The sequence below is a fragment of the Procambarus clarkii genome, chromosome 45 (assembly GCF_040958095.1).
Source record: "Procambarus clarkii isolate CNS0578487 chromosome 45, FALCON_Pclarkii_2.0, whole genome shotgun sequence".
In the NCBI taxonomy this organism is placed as follows: domain Eukaryota; kingdom Metazoa; phylum Arthropoda; class Malacostraca; order Decapoda; family Cambaridae; genus Procambarus; species Procambarus clarkii.
Window position 1 is genome coordinate 2,620,910 of NC_091194.1, and position 16,337 is coordinate 2,637,246.

The following is a 16,337-nucleotide window of genomic DNA, read 5'->3' on the forward strand; positions in this document are numbered from 1 at the left end:
TATATGTAGCAATAATGGATTTGAGACTACTTACCAGATCCAAAAGACCATACTGTTCGCCCATCAGCTGACAAAGCAAGTGTATGTGCACTGCCGCATACTACTTGACCCACACCAGATATGTCTCTGACGAGTGTAGGCACATTACGGCTCGTACTGTCTCCATGACCTGATTATAAAACTAATATAAACAAATTTGCATTTGGCAACCACCAAATGCCTAATACAAATGATTTTCATTTACATCTGACAATTTCAGCACAAGAGGCTATTGTAAATAGAGATTGGAGCAATTTACGAGTAAAGCAAGCCATCACGTGTATAATTCCACCTGACCTGGACAAACTATAACAATCTGACCTATCTACAAAAAAAAAAAAAAAACTGTGATAACTATCCTCTAATGTTATCAAGACACACTGCCTTTTGTAAGCAAAGGGCAGTGTGTCTTGGCCCAGAGAATATTACATGCATTTACAATCAGTATGCCTAGACACTGCCTCAGTAACAATAAGAAATTTCAATCAATATCACTTACCTAGTCTGCCATAATCCCCTTCTCCCCAGGTGAAGAGTTCTCCCTCTTGAGTTACGCAGGCAGAGTGACGGTATCCCGCTGACACCCAACGCACCACCTTGCCAGTCAGCGGCCCAGCAATGAGTCTTGGGTATTTCTGCGTCACATTGTTACCATGACCTAACTTTCCATAGTCACCTTTAGGAAAATATTGGTCTTGTAAAAATACTTTAAATAACATCCCCAAAACTTAAATATTTGTTTTAACACCACTGTTATTTATACCCACTAGATATACTGTATACTGAACAGCTTATATGCATTTCAAGCTTCAATCATTACAAACTTTATTATATATATTACATAAATGGCAAATCTACAATGCAGTAGCAATTTTTTTTATCAGAATTCAAGCCAGCAGCCCACTGTTAAAACAGTTCTTATTCAGCACTTATGTAGTTATAATCAAGCTTCGAAATGTCAACATTCTTCAAGAATATGACCTCTGTGTATCAAATCTTGGCATTTATCCTGCCTGCAGTTTCCCCATGTTCAGACCCGTACTAAAAACCCAGACAGAAGGCAAGGCAACTACCAGAAGAAACCTCTGAGCCAGTATGACTATATAGCATATGGAAGGGATCTGAAGATGGGCTGAAGGAACAGTGCCCAAACACTTGGGTGATCAAGGTTCCAACACTGACCCGTTAAAAGTCAAAACCGTTACTGTACTGACTGGACCAAATGGACGGACAGCCCTAACAGCAGAACAAGTCTGTGGCTCGAGTTTTTTTGTCTTTTTTAATTCAGCATGCATTCTTATTGTATTTAAAGGCAAGTACCTCCACACTACATAAAAGTGGTCAACAGATTATATATTTTCTTAAAGCACCTCAAATCTTTTTCTCACCTAATTATTTACTCATGCCCACAGGCAAGCATTGCTATAAAAATTTATATATTATTTATACCCTATTTTAATATACAGTACTTATTATTTGTTAGGTGGCAAAAACACTTCAATCAAACAATTTTCACAAGAATCTCCCTAGAGAAGGAGATTGAGCCTATTCCATCATCACCCGTTCAACCGTGTAACGTCTGCACGTTCAAGAATAGAGAATTAACAAGCAAGAACGACAACAACTATACGTCTAGACTAGATTCCACCACTCTACACCCTAGTCTTCTACCCCCAGCACACCTGGCGTCTCCAGAATTGTGCCACTGGCTGGTGAACAAGCACCTTGATAGTTCACACTTGCCCGGCTCCCAATTATTGCGACACCAACTCCACCTGGACGGTCATTTCTCCCGTGTGGATTTGTTCATTTACTAATTAGTCTGATTTTCTAACCAACACCTATATTCATCTTTCAAGAACTACCTAAACAGGAGGATGGGCTGACCTTCAGCAAACACATTTATTTACTTCCAAACAAGTAATTACCATCTCCCCATGTGAAGACCTGACCAGAAGTTGATAGTGCTATAGTATGGCCATCACTTCCTTTAGAGGATGAAACTCTTCTTACTCTCGTATCTAGGTTGAGTCTTCTTGGCGAGGCCTGGTTATTAGAGTCTCCGAGACCTAAGCGGCCGTAGCTTCCCTTACCGCAGGCACTAATTCCACCATCTTTGTGGACGACAAAGGTGCAGTATTGCCCTGCCTCCACCTGTAGGGAAAACAATAAAAACATTTTACAATGGGTTGCCACAAGCTCTTATTTTGAAGCCTAATCTCTTTGTAACCTCCATTAGCAGCAATGATAATATTTATGCAAACCCCACACACAAATTTACACACAACAGATTTGTGGATGGGTAGCAACTGAAAACCAGAGTCATTTCATGGCAAATAATTTATATGAACACTCAAATGGACAAAGAATTGGTAATTAACAATGCTATAATTAATAATTAAAATAATGATGACCCTACATCAAATGAGAGTAAAAGGTAAATTCACCATGTACTGGTCTCGTATAAAAAGCACCGAGACCAATTAAGTAATTATCAAAAGAAGGCACCAAGTCAGGAAAGTTATTTAGCACCATCTGAATCGTGAGATTTGAGGCCAATAAGCTCGAGTTTGGTCCAACACACTTAGCTCAAACATATTGGCAGTAATGTACTGTATATATATATCTATTGGATTTTTTCCCACTAATGGCTGCTGAAGGTCCAGAGTCCACCTTAAAGGAAGAATGCAGGATAAGAGTTCATTGGGCTCACATAGATCTTCTTGTTGAAAGTACTATTCTTTGCTAGCAGTAGACTTTGACAATAGTGCTACTGATTTGTTTGTGTATTGCGGCTATGCCAGCTTCCTCCAATCGACACTTTAATGTGAGATAATGTTTCTAATGTTTAATGTTTCTACCTGAAACACCATGCATGTTAGTGGCTTTGCACAAACATCAATGTTAAGTACTCTCTCAACCCAATGTACCTCCTTGTACATAAATAAATATGAGATACACTTGCAAGCTGGCTCCTATTAAAACTTAATTCTTGAAAATAGGATACAGGAAAGATGTTCCATTACCTTTAAAACATATTAACATTTTAATATCAAAAGGAGTATTTTAAGACAGTACTGTAGATGACACATACAAGAGTATCAAGTTCCAAACCTGCTGGACACTACTGAAGGCATGAGTTAATTTTGGAGCAAGGATCTTGTCCTGCGTGCCCTCGGCTAGCTGGTGTGAAGAGTTGCTCCCCCACACATATACATCACACGAGTCATTGCTCTCCGTCATCTCTTCACACGAGTCACCAATGCACGTACGAGCATATTCACCTGTATGAAGAAAAAGTTGTATTTCGTTGTAACAATTTTTTTCTTTTGAGTGAATTAACTTTAGCAATAACTTTGATGCTACTCAATACAAACCCTGTGTAAAAAAACTTCATTATCGAGTGAACCTACTGCTTGCAATCTTGCAGTTCTACAAGCATCATCAGTAATGTTTTTCTACCATTTCCTACATTGGCCAAGCCATCTCACGCAAAAATCTTTTTACAAATTGTACTGGACTAATGATACTCACAAGCCAAGAGTGAGAGTTTCTCCATGAGGATAAGAGCAGCATGATACAGTGGCACAGTGCCATCTGGATGAGACACTCCAGACACTCCACCCACTAAACCTTCTCCACTTTGGGCCAAGGAGCTCATCACGTCTTGAAGACAGTTGTTGCTAATGCATGTTCTGCAAGATCAAAATAAATAAATCCACATTGATATACCATCCACCATTCCAGCTTGATATATATACAATATCTTGATTCAATATTTCCTTCTGGAGCCCCTTTCAGTAGCCTGGATACATCAGAATTCCTTGATTATTTTCCAGTCATCTTTGGTTAAAGTATAACAAAAATTGAAGGATTAAAATTATGATTTTGGGAATGCACCTACATAGTGATGGCCCTAAACAGCATTTCCATTTCCAGCAATGCATGTGACCAGTATAATTCTAAGTCGCTAAGAACTAAGTTATAAACTACATATTCACACTGGAAAATATATAATAAACATAATGCAACTTGTACCCATCACTGGAATCTTCAGCAGCTGTGGTAGCTGCACCGAGGGCCAAGTGCACCCATTCCAATAAATACCGCAGCGAACCCCTCTGAAGGCTCAAGCCTAACAGTAACTCTGCACTCAGCTTACGACCTGCAATAAAAGTAATAATAAAAAAACCAGCGTTGAATGTAATAAAACATCAATGTCTGGGCAAGACCCGGAGGCTCCCTGAAGCTACCATCTCTGATGTTGGTGCTATCTACTAGGTGCCATCAATCGAGGAGTTCTCTGGCCTATCAGGGACCCACAGCCAGAATCTGGTCCCCCTCACACAGGCGCATGCCTTTATATATTGTTATTCATTTATGCCATCTCCAAGGAAGGCACCCAGAAAGTGAGCGGGTCAAAAATCACAGCCCATTGCCTTTGAGACCTGCAGATTAAAATATAGTCATAGAACTCCCCAAACTATATAAGCAAACAAACAAGTGAAAACGTTATATAACTACCACACGCTCATTGCCCCACCCTTCCCCTCATTTGGGGAAAGGAGGGGAGTAGACCACGGCTAACAGGCTGCTTCATCATCAGTTTGATAAATTATGTAAGAACCCGGCTCCCTGGGAAAGGGAGAGTTTTAGGGAGCCACTGGGGCTTACCCAGAAATTGGCATTTCATAACATTCAATGCTTGTTGTCTGGCAGGAAAGCCCCTTGTGGCTCCCTGAAGCCAACTACCACAGATAAAAGAAATGGACACTCACTAGGGAAGGAGGAGACAACAAGTATCATAACGAAGAAGAGATAGTTGGCTGAGAAAGTCAACCCAAGGCCAAAGAGGGGAACTGAAGCCTGGGAACATTGACCAAATATTTGGACCACTAACACTGTTCGATCTCCAGAACCTATGCTCAAATATCAGCTCAGCACATAGCAAAACACAGCCGAAAGAGAAGCATACTTCCAGATGTCATGGGCATGAGAGTAGACCGCAGGCTGGCTAGACTTAATGACACTGCAGATGACCTGAGAAAGATGAGCCTTGGAACAGGGGACCAAGAAGATAACGCATGGGACGCCTTGTGGGATCAACCTACAAGGCGTCCACCAATGCAGAAGTGGTGGCACAAGAGTAGCAACATCCATTCTTCGCCAGAAAAGAAGGAGCCGGCTGGAGACTAACAAACTGACCCCAGGACCAAAAGAACAAAAACCCTGGCGCCAAACAAGAGCATGAAGCTCACCAACCCAACAACTGGAATTCAATAAGACCGGAAAAAAGCTAAAGAAAACAATCCCGGAAAAAAGTGGACACATTTAACCATGCAGAAGACAGAAAATGGAGCACTTTATATGAGACCAAGCAGGCTCCAGCGGCGCATGAGCAGGCCAGAGGTGAAACAACGCACGAGACAGCCTGCGACTGATGGCTCCTAGTAGATGGCACGTACATCGGAGGTGGTAGCTTCAGGAAGCAACAAGGGACTTCTCCAGAAATATCCCCTAACAAAATGACAAAAAGGTTAATGTTGCCATGTAGCAAAAACTTTTGAGCTGCAAATGAATATATGGGATATCAGGTACATACAACCCATTGGGAACAATATCTAAGAGCCATGCCAATTCATTGCCAAATTAACATCAAATTCATTACTCATTGATTAACATTGATAACATTGATTCACCATACAAACACTGCCACTTGTGGATATGGATTCCACTGGGAATAACAAATCTAGTATTGAACGTAAGGAAACACCTTCTGGTGGGCTCCTCAGTGGCTCCCTATTCCTTAGAGCCACCAAGGGATCTTTCCTAAAAAAATAGATAGGACAAGTACTTCTATCAAAATATATATTGCTTGAATGCCATAAGTATTCTATAAAGAAAGAGCCTCATTTGGATCTGATAGCTTTATGTTGCTCTACTTCCTTTGTACAATATTTCATACACATACTTTAAATAACATAAGAACATTTTCCTTGGGCATGTTTTTCTTATATTTCTCTCTCCCTTTGTCTCCCAAAAACATGAAATACAGTATACCTGTTGGGTCCGCAGGAGATGAAGGCTTTATAGTCTCTCCAAGGAAAGTAGTAAGCTGCGAGAGGGATGCTAGACCCACACGAGGAAGCTTTGATTCAACAGCCAATGACAAGGGTGGCAGTGCTTGAACCACGGACACAGCCGTCCCTAGCACCTCCGAACACAAACTTCCACCACCTTTAAAAGATAAAAATTAAAATCTTAAAAGCACTGTAATCTACTAAATTGTAAACCACAAGAAAAACATACCCTAACATTTTCAAGCTACAGTAATTTAAAAAGCATTTGCAAGATACGTGTAAAAATAAACCAAAAAATGAAAAATTCTAATTATGACTAATTTACAAATGTAATAAATAATATTATAAATGGAAATATTACAATAGCTGTATTTAACACACAAAATCTATAACTTTTAAAAAATATTCCAATTACCATAATACCCATTGAACTTCAGGTAATACAGATAAATTACCAGATAATTCTAGGAATTTCCTCATTCCCTCTGTCTAATGAGAGGCAACACCATGCAACTTGCTAGAAATTCCAACTCACTATTATTCATCCAGCCAAGCCTGAGGATGGAGAAGAGGAGAGACAAGCCAGTGTGCACTCCTAGCTCTATAAGAGCCTCATTAGCTGATAGGGAAGCACCATTGCCCTGAACCTCTGTTGATGGTCCTCGTTCACTTGTCCCAGTAAGAGCCTAAGCAAGAAATTATAAAGTACTGTTCTGTAAATACACGCATCACTGTTACCCCATTTCCAGCTTTCTTAGGAGTGGCATGGCATAAGCACAATAAAAAGTTGAACAATACTGTTCTTAATGAGCAGAATAATTACAATATTTGGAGACGAATCCACAAATAAAAATCTTGCCGAGCTATGGGAAGTTACGCAATTCATAATAATGCAAATGATAAGCTCTTCCACAGAAATCAACTACTTTATATTTTTAAATATTCTCAAATATAAAACCTTTTGATCAAATTATTCATTATTAACTAAGGATATTTTACTTCATGCACAAAATATTTATTTGAGGAGATATCCAAACAAAATTTTCTAACATACACTAGAAACAAAAAATAAATTGCACTATACTGTACTAAACGCTGTAATCTAATTTACCCGATCTCTCTCTCTTGCACCCTGATGGAAACTGCGGGACAGTGCGTGGTATATCCTCTGAAGCACAATCAATCTCTTGTGAAGTAATGCAGAGAACCGAGGTTGAGCAGCAGTAGATCTAGGAAAATTATCATATCAGTGAATTAATAATCAACATTAACAGTGACAACTAAACAGCCATTTTGGTAGATAATGTATACGAATCAGTTATATTAGACAACTAAACTGGTTTGTGTTACATATTTACTAACCGAGCAAGAGCAGCCTGGGAGGCCAACAAAGCATTCACATGGTTGAGTTGGTCTGCCGGTGAAGGTGGCTCTGGTTCATAGTCTGGCAGCTGTGGGCCCCCACGCATCACACACCCAGGGCCAGCCACGACAACCACTTCCTACCAGTGAAAGATATTTCATGTCACTAAATTAATTCACAAGAACATTATATGGCTATGAGAAAATATTGAAACCATACAATGAGATCAAACCAGCATTCCTGAACTATTCATATTCAGACTCTCACACTACTGACATAACCATTATGGGTTGGTAGTGCATGTGCCTGAGGAGTTCAGGGCCCTAAGTTCAACTCCATTGTACAGCTTCAATATTAATTCATAGATTCATCACTTTGTTGCAATTTCATTGTGAAACGCTTAAGTAGTTTTCTCTACAGTCCGTTGATAAACTCGGTAAAAATTAAAAAATAATGGAGAGTTGATTTTGAATAAATTGTGTAGAAACACGGTATTCTAAGTTAATGACCATTAACTATAAGCAATTAAAAATTAGAAACCTATTAACCATTAAATGACTTAATTAAAAGTCTAAGGGTGCATGAAAAAATAGAAGTCTTAATTAAAAGTGCACAAAAAAAAAAAAAAATGTGCATAAAACTAATGGTAAAAAATTTTAATTTTGAAAAAAGTAAATAGGGTAATAAACAAGGAAGAGGCTAGCTTTACAAGGTCAACACATACACAAGATGTATGTATCTTTTAATTTGTAATTTACCTTGTTCTCCAGCAGCCTGTCATAAAGAACAAGTGTTGAGTCCCTGAGAGCTATGGCCTGGCAGTCTTCTGCTAGCCAAGAGGTGGTGAGATGCTCTGCCCACTTGAGTTTGACAGTAGGGGGTGCCACTGGAGGAACACTGGCAACTACTCCACCCTCCATCATCCTCTGTTCCATGCTGAACATTATAAAAAATAGATTTAGACAAAATATATACAGTACTGTACAGTATTATCTTATTCTTACCTTAACCTTTCTCTTGAATTTATCTCGCCTTTCATCGCACTCTTGTCTTATATCGTTTGTCTCTTCCACTATTTTTCTATTATATAATACAGTAATGGTCCAGGACAGACCAAAACATTGTCGTTTCTTTACTTTTAGATGTGCATCATCTACAATATATAAAGTTAAATCATGATCTCAAATATCGAAAGTGTTAAGTGCATATAAAAACAATTAACTCTTGTCACGTGAATCCCCTGCAGAGCAGTGGAACTATCTTTTCCCTTCAATGCCTCTGCACTGGAAGTCCACCTCTACACCAGCCCAGATGAGTCATCAGTCCTGCCACCTCTCCACCTCTGTAGGTGGAGAGGTGGATTTTTTGTTTATTTGCGTGATGGAGAGCCATACCATCTTGGTTCAGTATAGCTGCGATACCACAACCCGTCATACTCTACACTTCCAAATTCATGAAATGTGTATCTCATTCAATGCACCACCCCTAACCCCCCTCACACACACACACACACACACACCAAGCATTCACAAGCAACTTTATTCACAGTTAATGAATATATACCATACAGTAGTGTTTTTAGTTTAAAAATTCACATTCAAATGCTTATTATGTTTAACACATATTAAGTTAGGATTGATTTTGCTTTATGTAGTTAATAACCTTAAATATTTAATACGGTGGAATAGCCAATGGCCATATCACGTTTCAAACACTGCTTCTCGTCCAATCAACAAAGTGAAGTTAAGCAATGATGTATTCGTTAGTACTTGAATGGGTAACTGCCAGGGAACACCAAAATGCTGCTGGCATTAAACTTTAAGGGCCTGGTATACATTACTGTAGTACAATCGGGTTCGTTCACTACTCACAACGGGACCTACTCACAATGGGAAATTCCAGGCAAGACAGAAAGATTTGCTAGTGTTTCCTATCATTTTTTTTTTATATACAGTATATACACAAGAGTTCTTACATTTTTGTAGAGCCACTAGCCCACATAGCATTTTGAGCAAGCCCTTAATCCTAATTTTTCCCCAGAATACGACCTGCCAAATCGTTTAACAACCAGGTACCCATTCACTGCTGGGGTGAACTGAGGCCACAGTTAGGGATTGGCATCCAGTCAATCCTGCCAGGCCAGGATACGAACCCAGGCCAAGGTTCTCGCGAAGCACCAGGCAAGTGCTTTACGACCGAGCCACTTGGACTTCATCTAACGTCCCTGTTCACCTAGCAGTAAATAGATATCTAAGAATTTTTTGGTAAGAAATCAGCTTCTTGTGGGGTTCCATACTGGGGAGGGTCAGTAATTCGATCTTGGGAAGGTACCTCAATATTAAGCTCCATCCGATTTTCTCACCAATGCATCATGTTAGTGTGATATCTTTGTGCATGTTACACAAGTATACCAAGATTAGGGTCGAGTTAGAAACCATGTTCTTATCTGGAATTCACAGAATCCAGATATTATAATACCCATACAAGTGTTGTTGTATGGGTATTGATTTTGTAGCTTGGTTGACATCTTTCTCATGCTCCACCTGGAGATTGATGGGCATACACAGCTAGTTGTTGTCCAGTAGGCTCTACTTGCTAAGCGGCATCTTTATTCAACAGGGTAGAACGACACCTTTCATATTATTGCTTGGGGTTATAAGGTTAATAGATTTTCAGTTTTCAACAAGGTTCTGGCACTGACTTTGGGGGCATCAAAAAAATTTCTGGTCTTTGCCACAGGGCAGTTTATTAGCCACTCGGCTTACATACATTTAATAAGGAAGGAATTTTGGCTGCCATTAAGCTAACCGTTTTATTCAGAAATCAGATGATCTTTGACAAGCCATCAGCTTCCTGTTCCTATCAAGGCCACTAAAAAGATGGTAGCCCTCGGGTAAATTCAGATAAGTAGATATATCTATCATAACCCTTAATCCAAGAGCCTCTAAGGATGCTAGGCATTCAAAAGTTGGAAATTGGACACCTTGATATACAAGTAAATAAATAGGTTATAAAGACATTGCTCATAGAGAGCTGTCATGTCAGCAATTTATTACGTTAGAGCATCCGGTTAGAGAGTGTGGAGCCTTAACTGGGCTACCGGGGGTATAGACCCAACCCAAACTTTCCCCGCAAGAACCCAAAATCTCTCCTCCTCACCTCATCTAACCACCAATTTGCAACGTGCCCACCAATGTCACCTCGACATCATGTCGTCCTCCACATATAACCCTGGAGAAGGTGGTGGTGTCCCTCAGGGAGGGTGAAATAGGGAGGTGGAGGTGGCCGGGAGGCGAGGCCGTCAAGCACAGCTGACCACCACAACACCAGTGACAACGCTGCCACCTCTCGCCTCGCCTTATCTCTTCACTTATCACCTCTCTACCTCTGTAGCTCCTGCTCTATTGCCAATTACAAATATATTTATATATTGTATTACAAATGTCTAATGTTTTTTTTTTAAATTCCGTAGGATTCGAACTGCATGAATGGTATTACCATATACCAGTATATACTGTACACTGAATATACTGAAATAGGAATTTTGATATCGTATATGTAAAACTGCCTTTGTTAACTATTTTTAATATTTTTCTTATAATCACCTAGGTATGTTTCAGTAGGGAGGCCTAAGTAAATTGTTTAAGCCTGTATAATTCTAACACTGCGTGTCATTGCTTAATATTGCTGAGAGAGAAAGTCGGTATTAGATAACACTTTTTGTAACTATAATAATAATAATAATAATAATAATAATAATAATCTGGACCATCGCACATACATAGATGTAATTACCAATTAGTAGTAAAATTTAGTACTATTCACTTGAAGTCCGAAAAACTAAAGCTAAAAATCAAACTTCAATATTCATATGCCTAGTATAACACATATATATATACTATATTAGGCCTCAGATAGTGTGTATCAGGCCTAAGAAGGTTCGATTAGATTAGGTTAAGTTTTATACTTTCCAACATCATTACAAACCTTTTTCCGGTTTGTCCAATTGAAAAAATAAATACTGTCTTTTACGCCATTATATGAACGATGGTCCTCGTCGTTACTATAAGTACTACCTAAACAGGAGGATGGGCTGGCCGTAGTCACCTGCAGACTATATCACCAAAACCTTCTTAAATTACATCAGTATGGAGTCAGAGGTAATACCTTCAGAGGCAATACCTTCAGTCCTACCTTACTGACAAGCTCCAGTATGTTTCTGTGAATAATTCCATTTCTCCTACACTACCTATAAACATTGGTGTTACACAGGGCAGCATACTTGCCCCTCTCCTCTTTCTCATCTACAATAATGACCTTCCAAATGCCTCTCAACACCTTAAACTAATCTTATTTGCTGATGACACAACTTTCATTTTCTCCAGTCCTGACCCTCTTGTTCTAAATGTCACTGTGAATACTGAACTGAATAAAGTCCATCTTTGGCTATCTGCTAACAAACTCGCCCTTAACATTGACAAAACTTTCTATATTTTGTTGGGTAATAAATCCTCAAATGAAATTAATCTAAGAATAAACAATATACAAATCAGCAGTAAAGTTGATGGTTAATTCCTTGGTGTCCTCGTCGATAACATGCTGAATTTCCAGGGACACATTCTAAATATAGCAAAAAAAAGTTTCTAAAACTGTTGGCATTCTTTTTAAGATCAGATATTAAGTACCCCGCCCTGCCCTGGTGACGCTCTATTACTCTCTCCTCTATCCTTATCTCAACTATGGTATTTGTGCTTGGGGTTCTACTACCCAAAATCATTTACGTCCTCTAATTACCCAACACAAAGCTTCTATTAGAACAATATCTAACTGGCCCCCAGACAGCACTCGGTACCCTTACTCAAATCTCTGAATATATTAGATATTAAGTCACTGCACATCCTCTCATGTGTACTCTATATATTTAAAACTCTGAATTGTAATGTCAATCCTGACCTTAAAAGCTTCTTAGAAGGTTGTAACAGAACCCATGGGCACCACACGAGAAACAAATACCTTTTGATATTCCAAAAGTACGACTTAATCAAACTAGAAATGCTCTACAAATCAAGGGACCCAGAATATGGAATGACCTTCCCAATCATGTTAAAGACTGTAATTCTCTCTCAACCAGTTTATGATGAAAACTAAGTACTACATAATTAACTCCATGTAACCTACCTCACCCTATTAACTATGTCAACTATTTAAGATTTACTATTTTTAAACAATGCTGTTTGTTGACCAACTTGTATATTGGCTATTTTCTACCATGTTCCCCCCCTTTTATATCTTTAATTTTTTTCTTTCAACGCAATTTATACTTTAAGCTCAATTACTACAGTATTAAATTTTAGTCTAAGTGTTTTTTCCCCCACCTCACCTTGCTCGAAACGTTATGCATACTAGTGGCTTTAGGTATTGTATGTACTAGCAATTCAATTTCTTCAATTTCTTTCTTTAATATGCACTCCATACCCATCCCGTGGGCGGTGGTGTAAAGGATTACAGAGGCACATAATCGGTTCAGGAACTGAACCCTCTAGTTCGTTTAGCTAAGCAAACAACATTTTTTTACGCTAGTTACAGAATTAATAATGTTATATATACATGTACACACTCTCTCATACATACATGCACATATATATATACGTATACATATATACATACACATACATATCCAATCACCCACACAAATACACACATCAATAATCTTTTGTGTCACAAGTGATCAACAAGAGGCTCACAACAGTCACTATACAAGGCACTTTATATCTATAGTGAGTCACACAGATACTAGTCTTGTTGCACGCCCACCCAACTGCAGGGCGGCAGCTTTACAGTCATGTGCATGCATTTATTTATTTATTTATTTATTTATTTATGCATATACAAGAATGTACATAAGGAATGTGAGGATACAATTATGGTAATTACAGTCTTGTAAAGCCACTAGCACGCGCAGCGTTTCGGGCAGGTCCTTAATCTAAGAAAATTTTAAGCAGGTAAATACTTGCAAAATTTATAGACAAAAAAATGATAACAGATTACATGGAATGAAAAAAAAAAGATGAGAGAAAATTATAGGTACAGTATATTAAAGCACATAGGTAGCTATGATTGATTGCAATGACAGCTTAAAATGGTAGTTGACAACAAATTGGTAGGCACAATACAGCAGAAACAATATAAGATTGATTGCAATGACAGCTTGAATGGTAGTTGATAAAAATTGGTAGTCACAATACAGCATATGGCTAGCACATAAAAGAAGACAGCAATGAACACAATGATAAGGTTGTTTGATATTACATAAAAATTAGGAGATTGGGTACCACTAGGTACAGAGCAAATTTAAAGGTCAGTGTAGGAAACTAAATAGATGAAGTTAGGTACTTTTTGGTTTTGCTTTTAAATAAGGCAAAAGTTTTACAGTTTTTCAATTCACTAGGGAGTGAGTTCCATAGACTAGGTCCCTTAATTTGCATAGAGTGTTTACACAGATTAAGTTTGACCCTGGGGATATCAAAGAGATATTTATTTCTGGTGTGGTGATAATGGGTCCTATTACATCTGTCCAGGGAGAGTTTCAGAGCATGGTTTGCATTTAAGAACAGGGTTTTGTAAATGTAGTTGACACAAGAGAATGTGTGGAGGGAGTTAATATTTAGCAAGTTTAGAGATTTAAACAAGGGAGCTGAGTGTTGTCTGAAAGCAGAGTTAGTTATTATTCTGATAGCAGATTTTTGCTGTGTGATGACGGGCTTAAGGTGGTTTGCAGTGGTAGACCCCCATGCACAGATACCATAATTAAGATAGGGGTAGATTAGTGCATAATATAGTGAGAGGAGAGCAGAGTTAGGAACATAATATCTGATTTTGGAGAGTATACCAACTGTCTTAGAGACTTTCTTAGTTATGTGTTGAATGTGGGTGCTGAAGTTGAGTCTCTTGTCTAGGAATAGGCCAAGAAACTTGCCATCATTTTTATTACTGATGTTAATGTTGTCTATCTGTAGCTGAATTGCATTTGATGATTTGCTTCCAAATAAGATGTAGTAAGTCTTTTCGATGTTTAATGTTAGTTTGTTCGTTGACATCCATAAGTGGACTTTTTTTAATTCATTATTCACAACATTATTTAGTGTATGTGGGTTGAGGTTTGAGTAGATAAGGGTAGTATCGTCAGCAAACAATATTGGTTTGAGAATATTAGAGACATTAGGCAGATCGTTTATATATATAAGAAATAGAAGAGGTCCTAAGATGCTGCCCTGTGGCACTCCAACGGTAATTGGTAGAGTGGAAGAAGTTGTATCATTGATGGTTACATATTGGTGTCTGTCACTAAGATAGGATTAAGCATTACCTACAGCATTACCATTACCGATAGCATTACCTACAGTAAGCAAATTTTGGATACTTCGCTAAGATTTCGGGCAGCACATCATTATGAATGAAGTACTTACACAATTCTTGGACACTATTGATGGTGTTATCTCTAAATTCCGCGATTTTTTCACATTCCATTATATAATGACGCAAAGTATGCGAGTAGTTCTGCTGACAGAGTTTACATTTAGTCAAAGTATGTACTAGCTCTATCTATAAATTTATTAATTCTTCATCTATGTATGTACTTTTCCTGGACAAAATTAATTTAATTTTATATTAAATTAAATTAATTTAATTTAATAATTTAATGGGGGGTATAACCTGGGAGAGTAGCAAGGTATTCTTGCTGCTGAGACCCGGCGGCCGGCGCCGTCTTGGCCGAGAGGTACCGGGAGCTGGTGTTTCTTCCCCGCAAGGCACATTTGTGTCCGCAGACAGGCGACGTTCATTTAGCCATACAGCTGTGGAATTTACCGTTCACGAGTATGCCGGGGGCACATCCAATCCCTCGAACGTTTCATCGATCGATCGTCATCGCCCCCCCCCCCCTATCTACATCAACCTGGGTTCCTCGGTTGTGAGCAGAGGACGTAGACAACTGTGCTACAGGACGTATATACAGTATACAGCACAATGATGTCAGGATGATGCAACTACCCTGTCCTATGCTCACCCAAGTATTTTAATCCTGTCATGTTTTTGCACATATTCTGATAATATAATTATTCTGCTATTCATATTACAGTATTACCACCCACGTGGATCTTAAAACCTCTCATGATTAAGACCTGGGTAAATTACTAGTTGGTACACAGGAGTTAGTCAGTTTGTTGTGGGGTTGCATCCTGGGCAGGATCAGTAGTTCAACCTTGTGGGGAGACCTTGTTACAATCCTAACAGGGGATGGCACTCGAGACACACCGATGTTAATGACATCATTAAGAGGAACCTTACCATACCTGACTGTCCAGCAGAGAGAGAGAGAGAGAGAGTCCCATTACCTAATGTCCCGTAACCTGTAGAACCCCTGGAAGAATGGTAGACAGTTGGTTTGGGACGGCACATGTATTTCAATCCTGGCTAACATCTATGATGACTTCAGTGTTGCACATCCGGGTGGTGCTGCCACTCACAGGGAAGTGGCCAATTCTTGTAAATACAGACATATATATTTCACTACAATTTTGTCTCCAGTGCCTCGGAGATGCTTGGTGCCTAGGGTAAAAGAACCACTAGTGTTAGAGGATCTCAGTTCTAGGCTAATTAGCACAATAAAAGACCCTAAAGCCATCAGCTTCCTCTTCCAGTGCCTCAGCATGGCAATACAGAGGGGAAATGCACACTGCACCCATAGTTCCTGCCCACCATTTAAGGAGCTGGAAGAACTACAGTCTGTGACAACAAACCTTGTACAGTACCGTGCATGTAACCAATGTTGTGCCCCATTTTGTGTTATAAAGTTT

General features: G+C 39.0%; 1 protein-coding gene across 7 annotated transcripts in view; it reads right to left on the reverse strand.

Annotated features, from left to right (window-relative positions):
- LOC123769888 (probable E3 ubiquitin-protein ligase HERC1) overlaps positions 1-11,094 on the reverse strand; it is an 87,721-nt gene extending 76,627 nt beyond the window's left edge. For 2 of the 7 annotated variants that reach the window (XM_069301150.1, XM_069301149.1), the window contains exons 1-12: positions 10,642-11,094; positions 8,241-8,418; positions 7,482-7,621; positions 7,231-7,348; positions 6,655-6,805; positions 6,100-6,276; positions 4,078-4,204; positions 3,574-3,734; positions 3,154-3,323; positions 1,968-2,193; positions 539-715; positions 35-169 (exon numbers count right to left, since the gene is read on the reverse strand). In XM_069301150.1, coding sequence (XP_069157251.1) covers positions 35-169; positions 539-715; positions 1,968-2,193; positions 3,154-3,323; positions 3,574-3,734; positions 4,078-4,204; positions 6,100-6,276; positions 6,655-6,805; positions 7,231-7,348; positions 7,482-7,621; positions 8,241-8,418; positions 10,642-10,646 — 1,765 coding nt within the window. In that variant the 5' untranslated portion in view covers positions 10,647-11,094. The remainder of the gene's footprint in view (positions 1-34; positions 170-538; positions 716-1,967; positions 2,194-3,153; positions 3,324-3,573; positions 3,735-4,077; positions 4,205-6,099; positions 6,277-6,654; positions 6,806-7,230; positions 7,349-7,481; positions 7,622-8,240; positions 8,419-10,641) is intronic. The other 5 variants (XM_069301152.1, XM_045761315.2, XM_069301151.1 and 2 more) reach the window with 3 other exon arrangements.
- Positions 11,095-16,337: the final 5,243 nt, after the last annotated feature.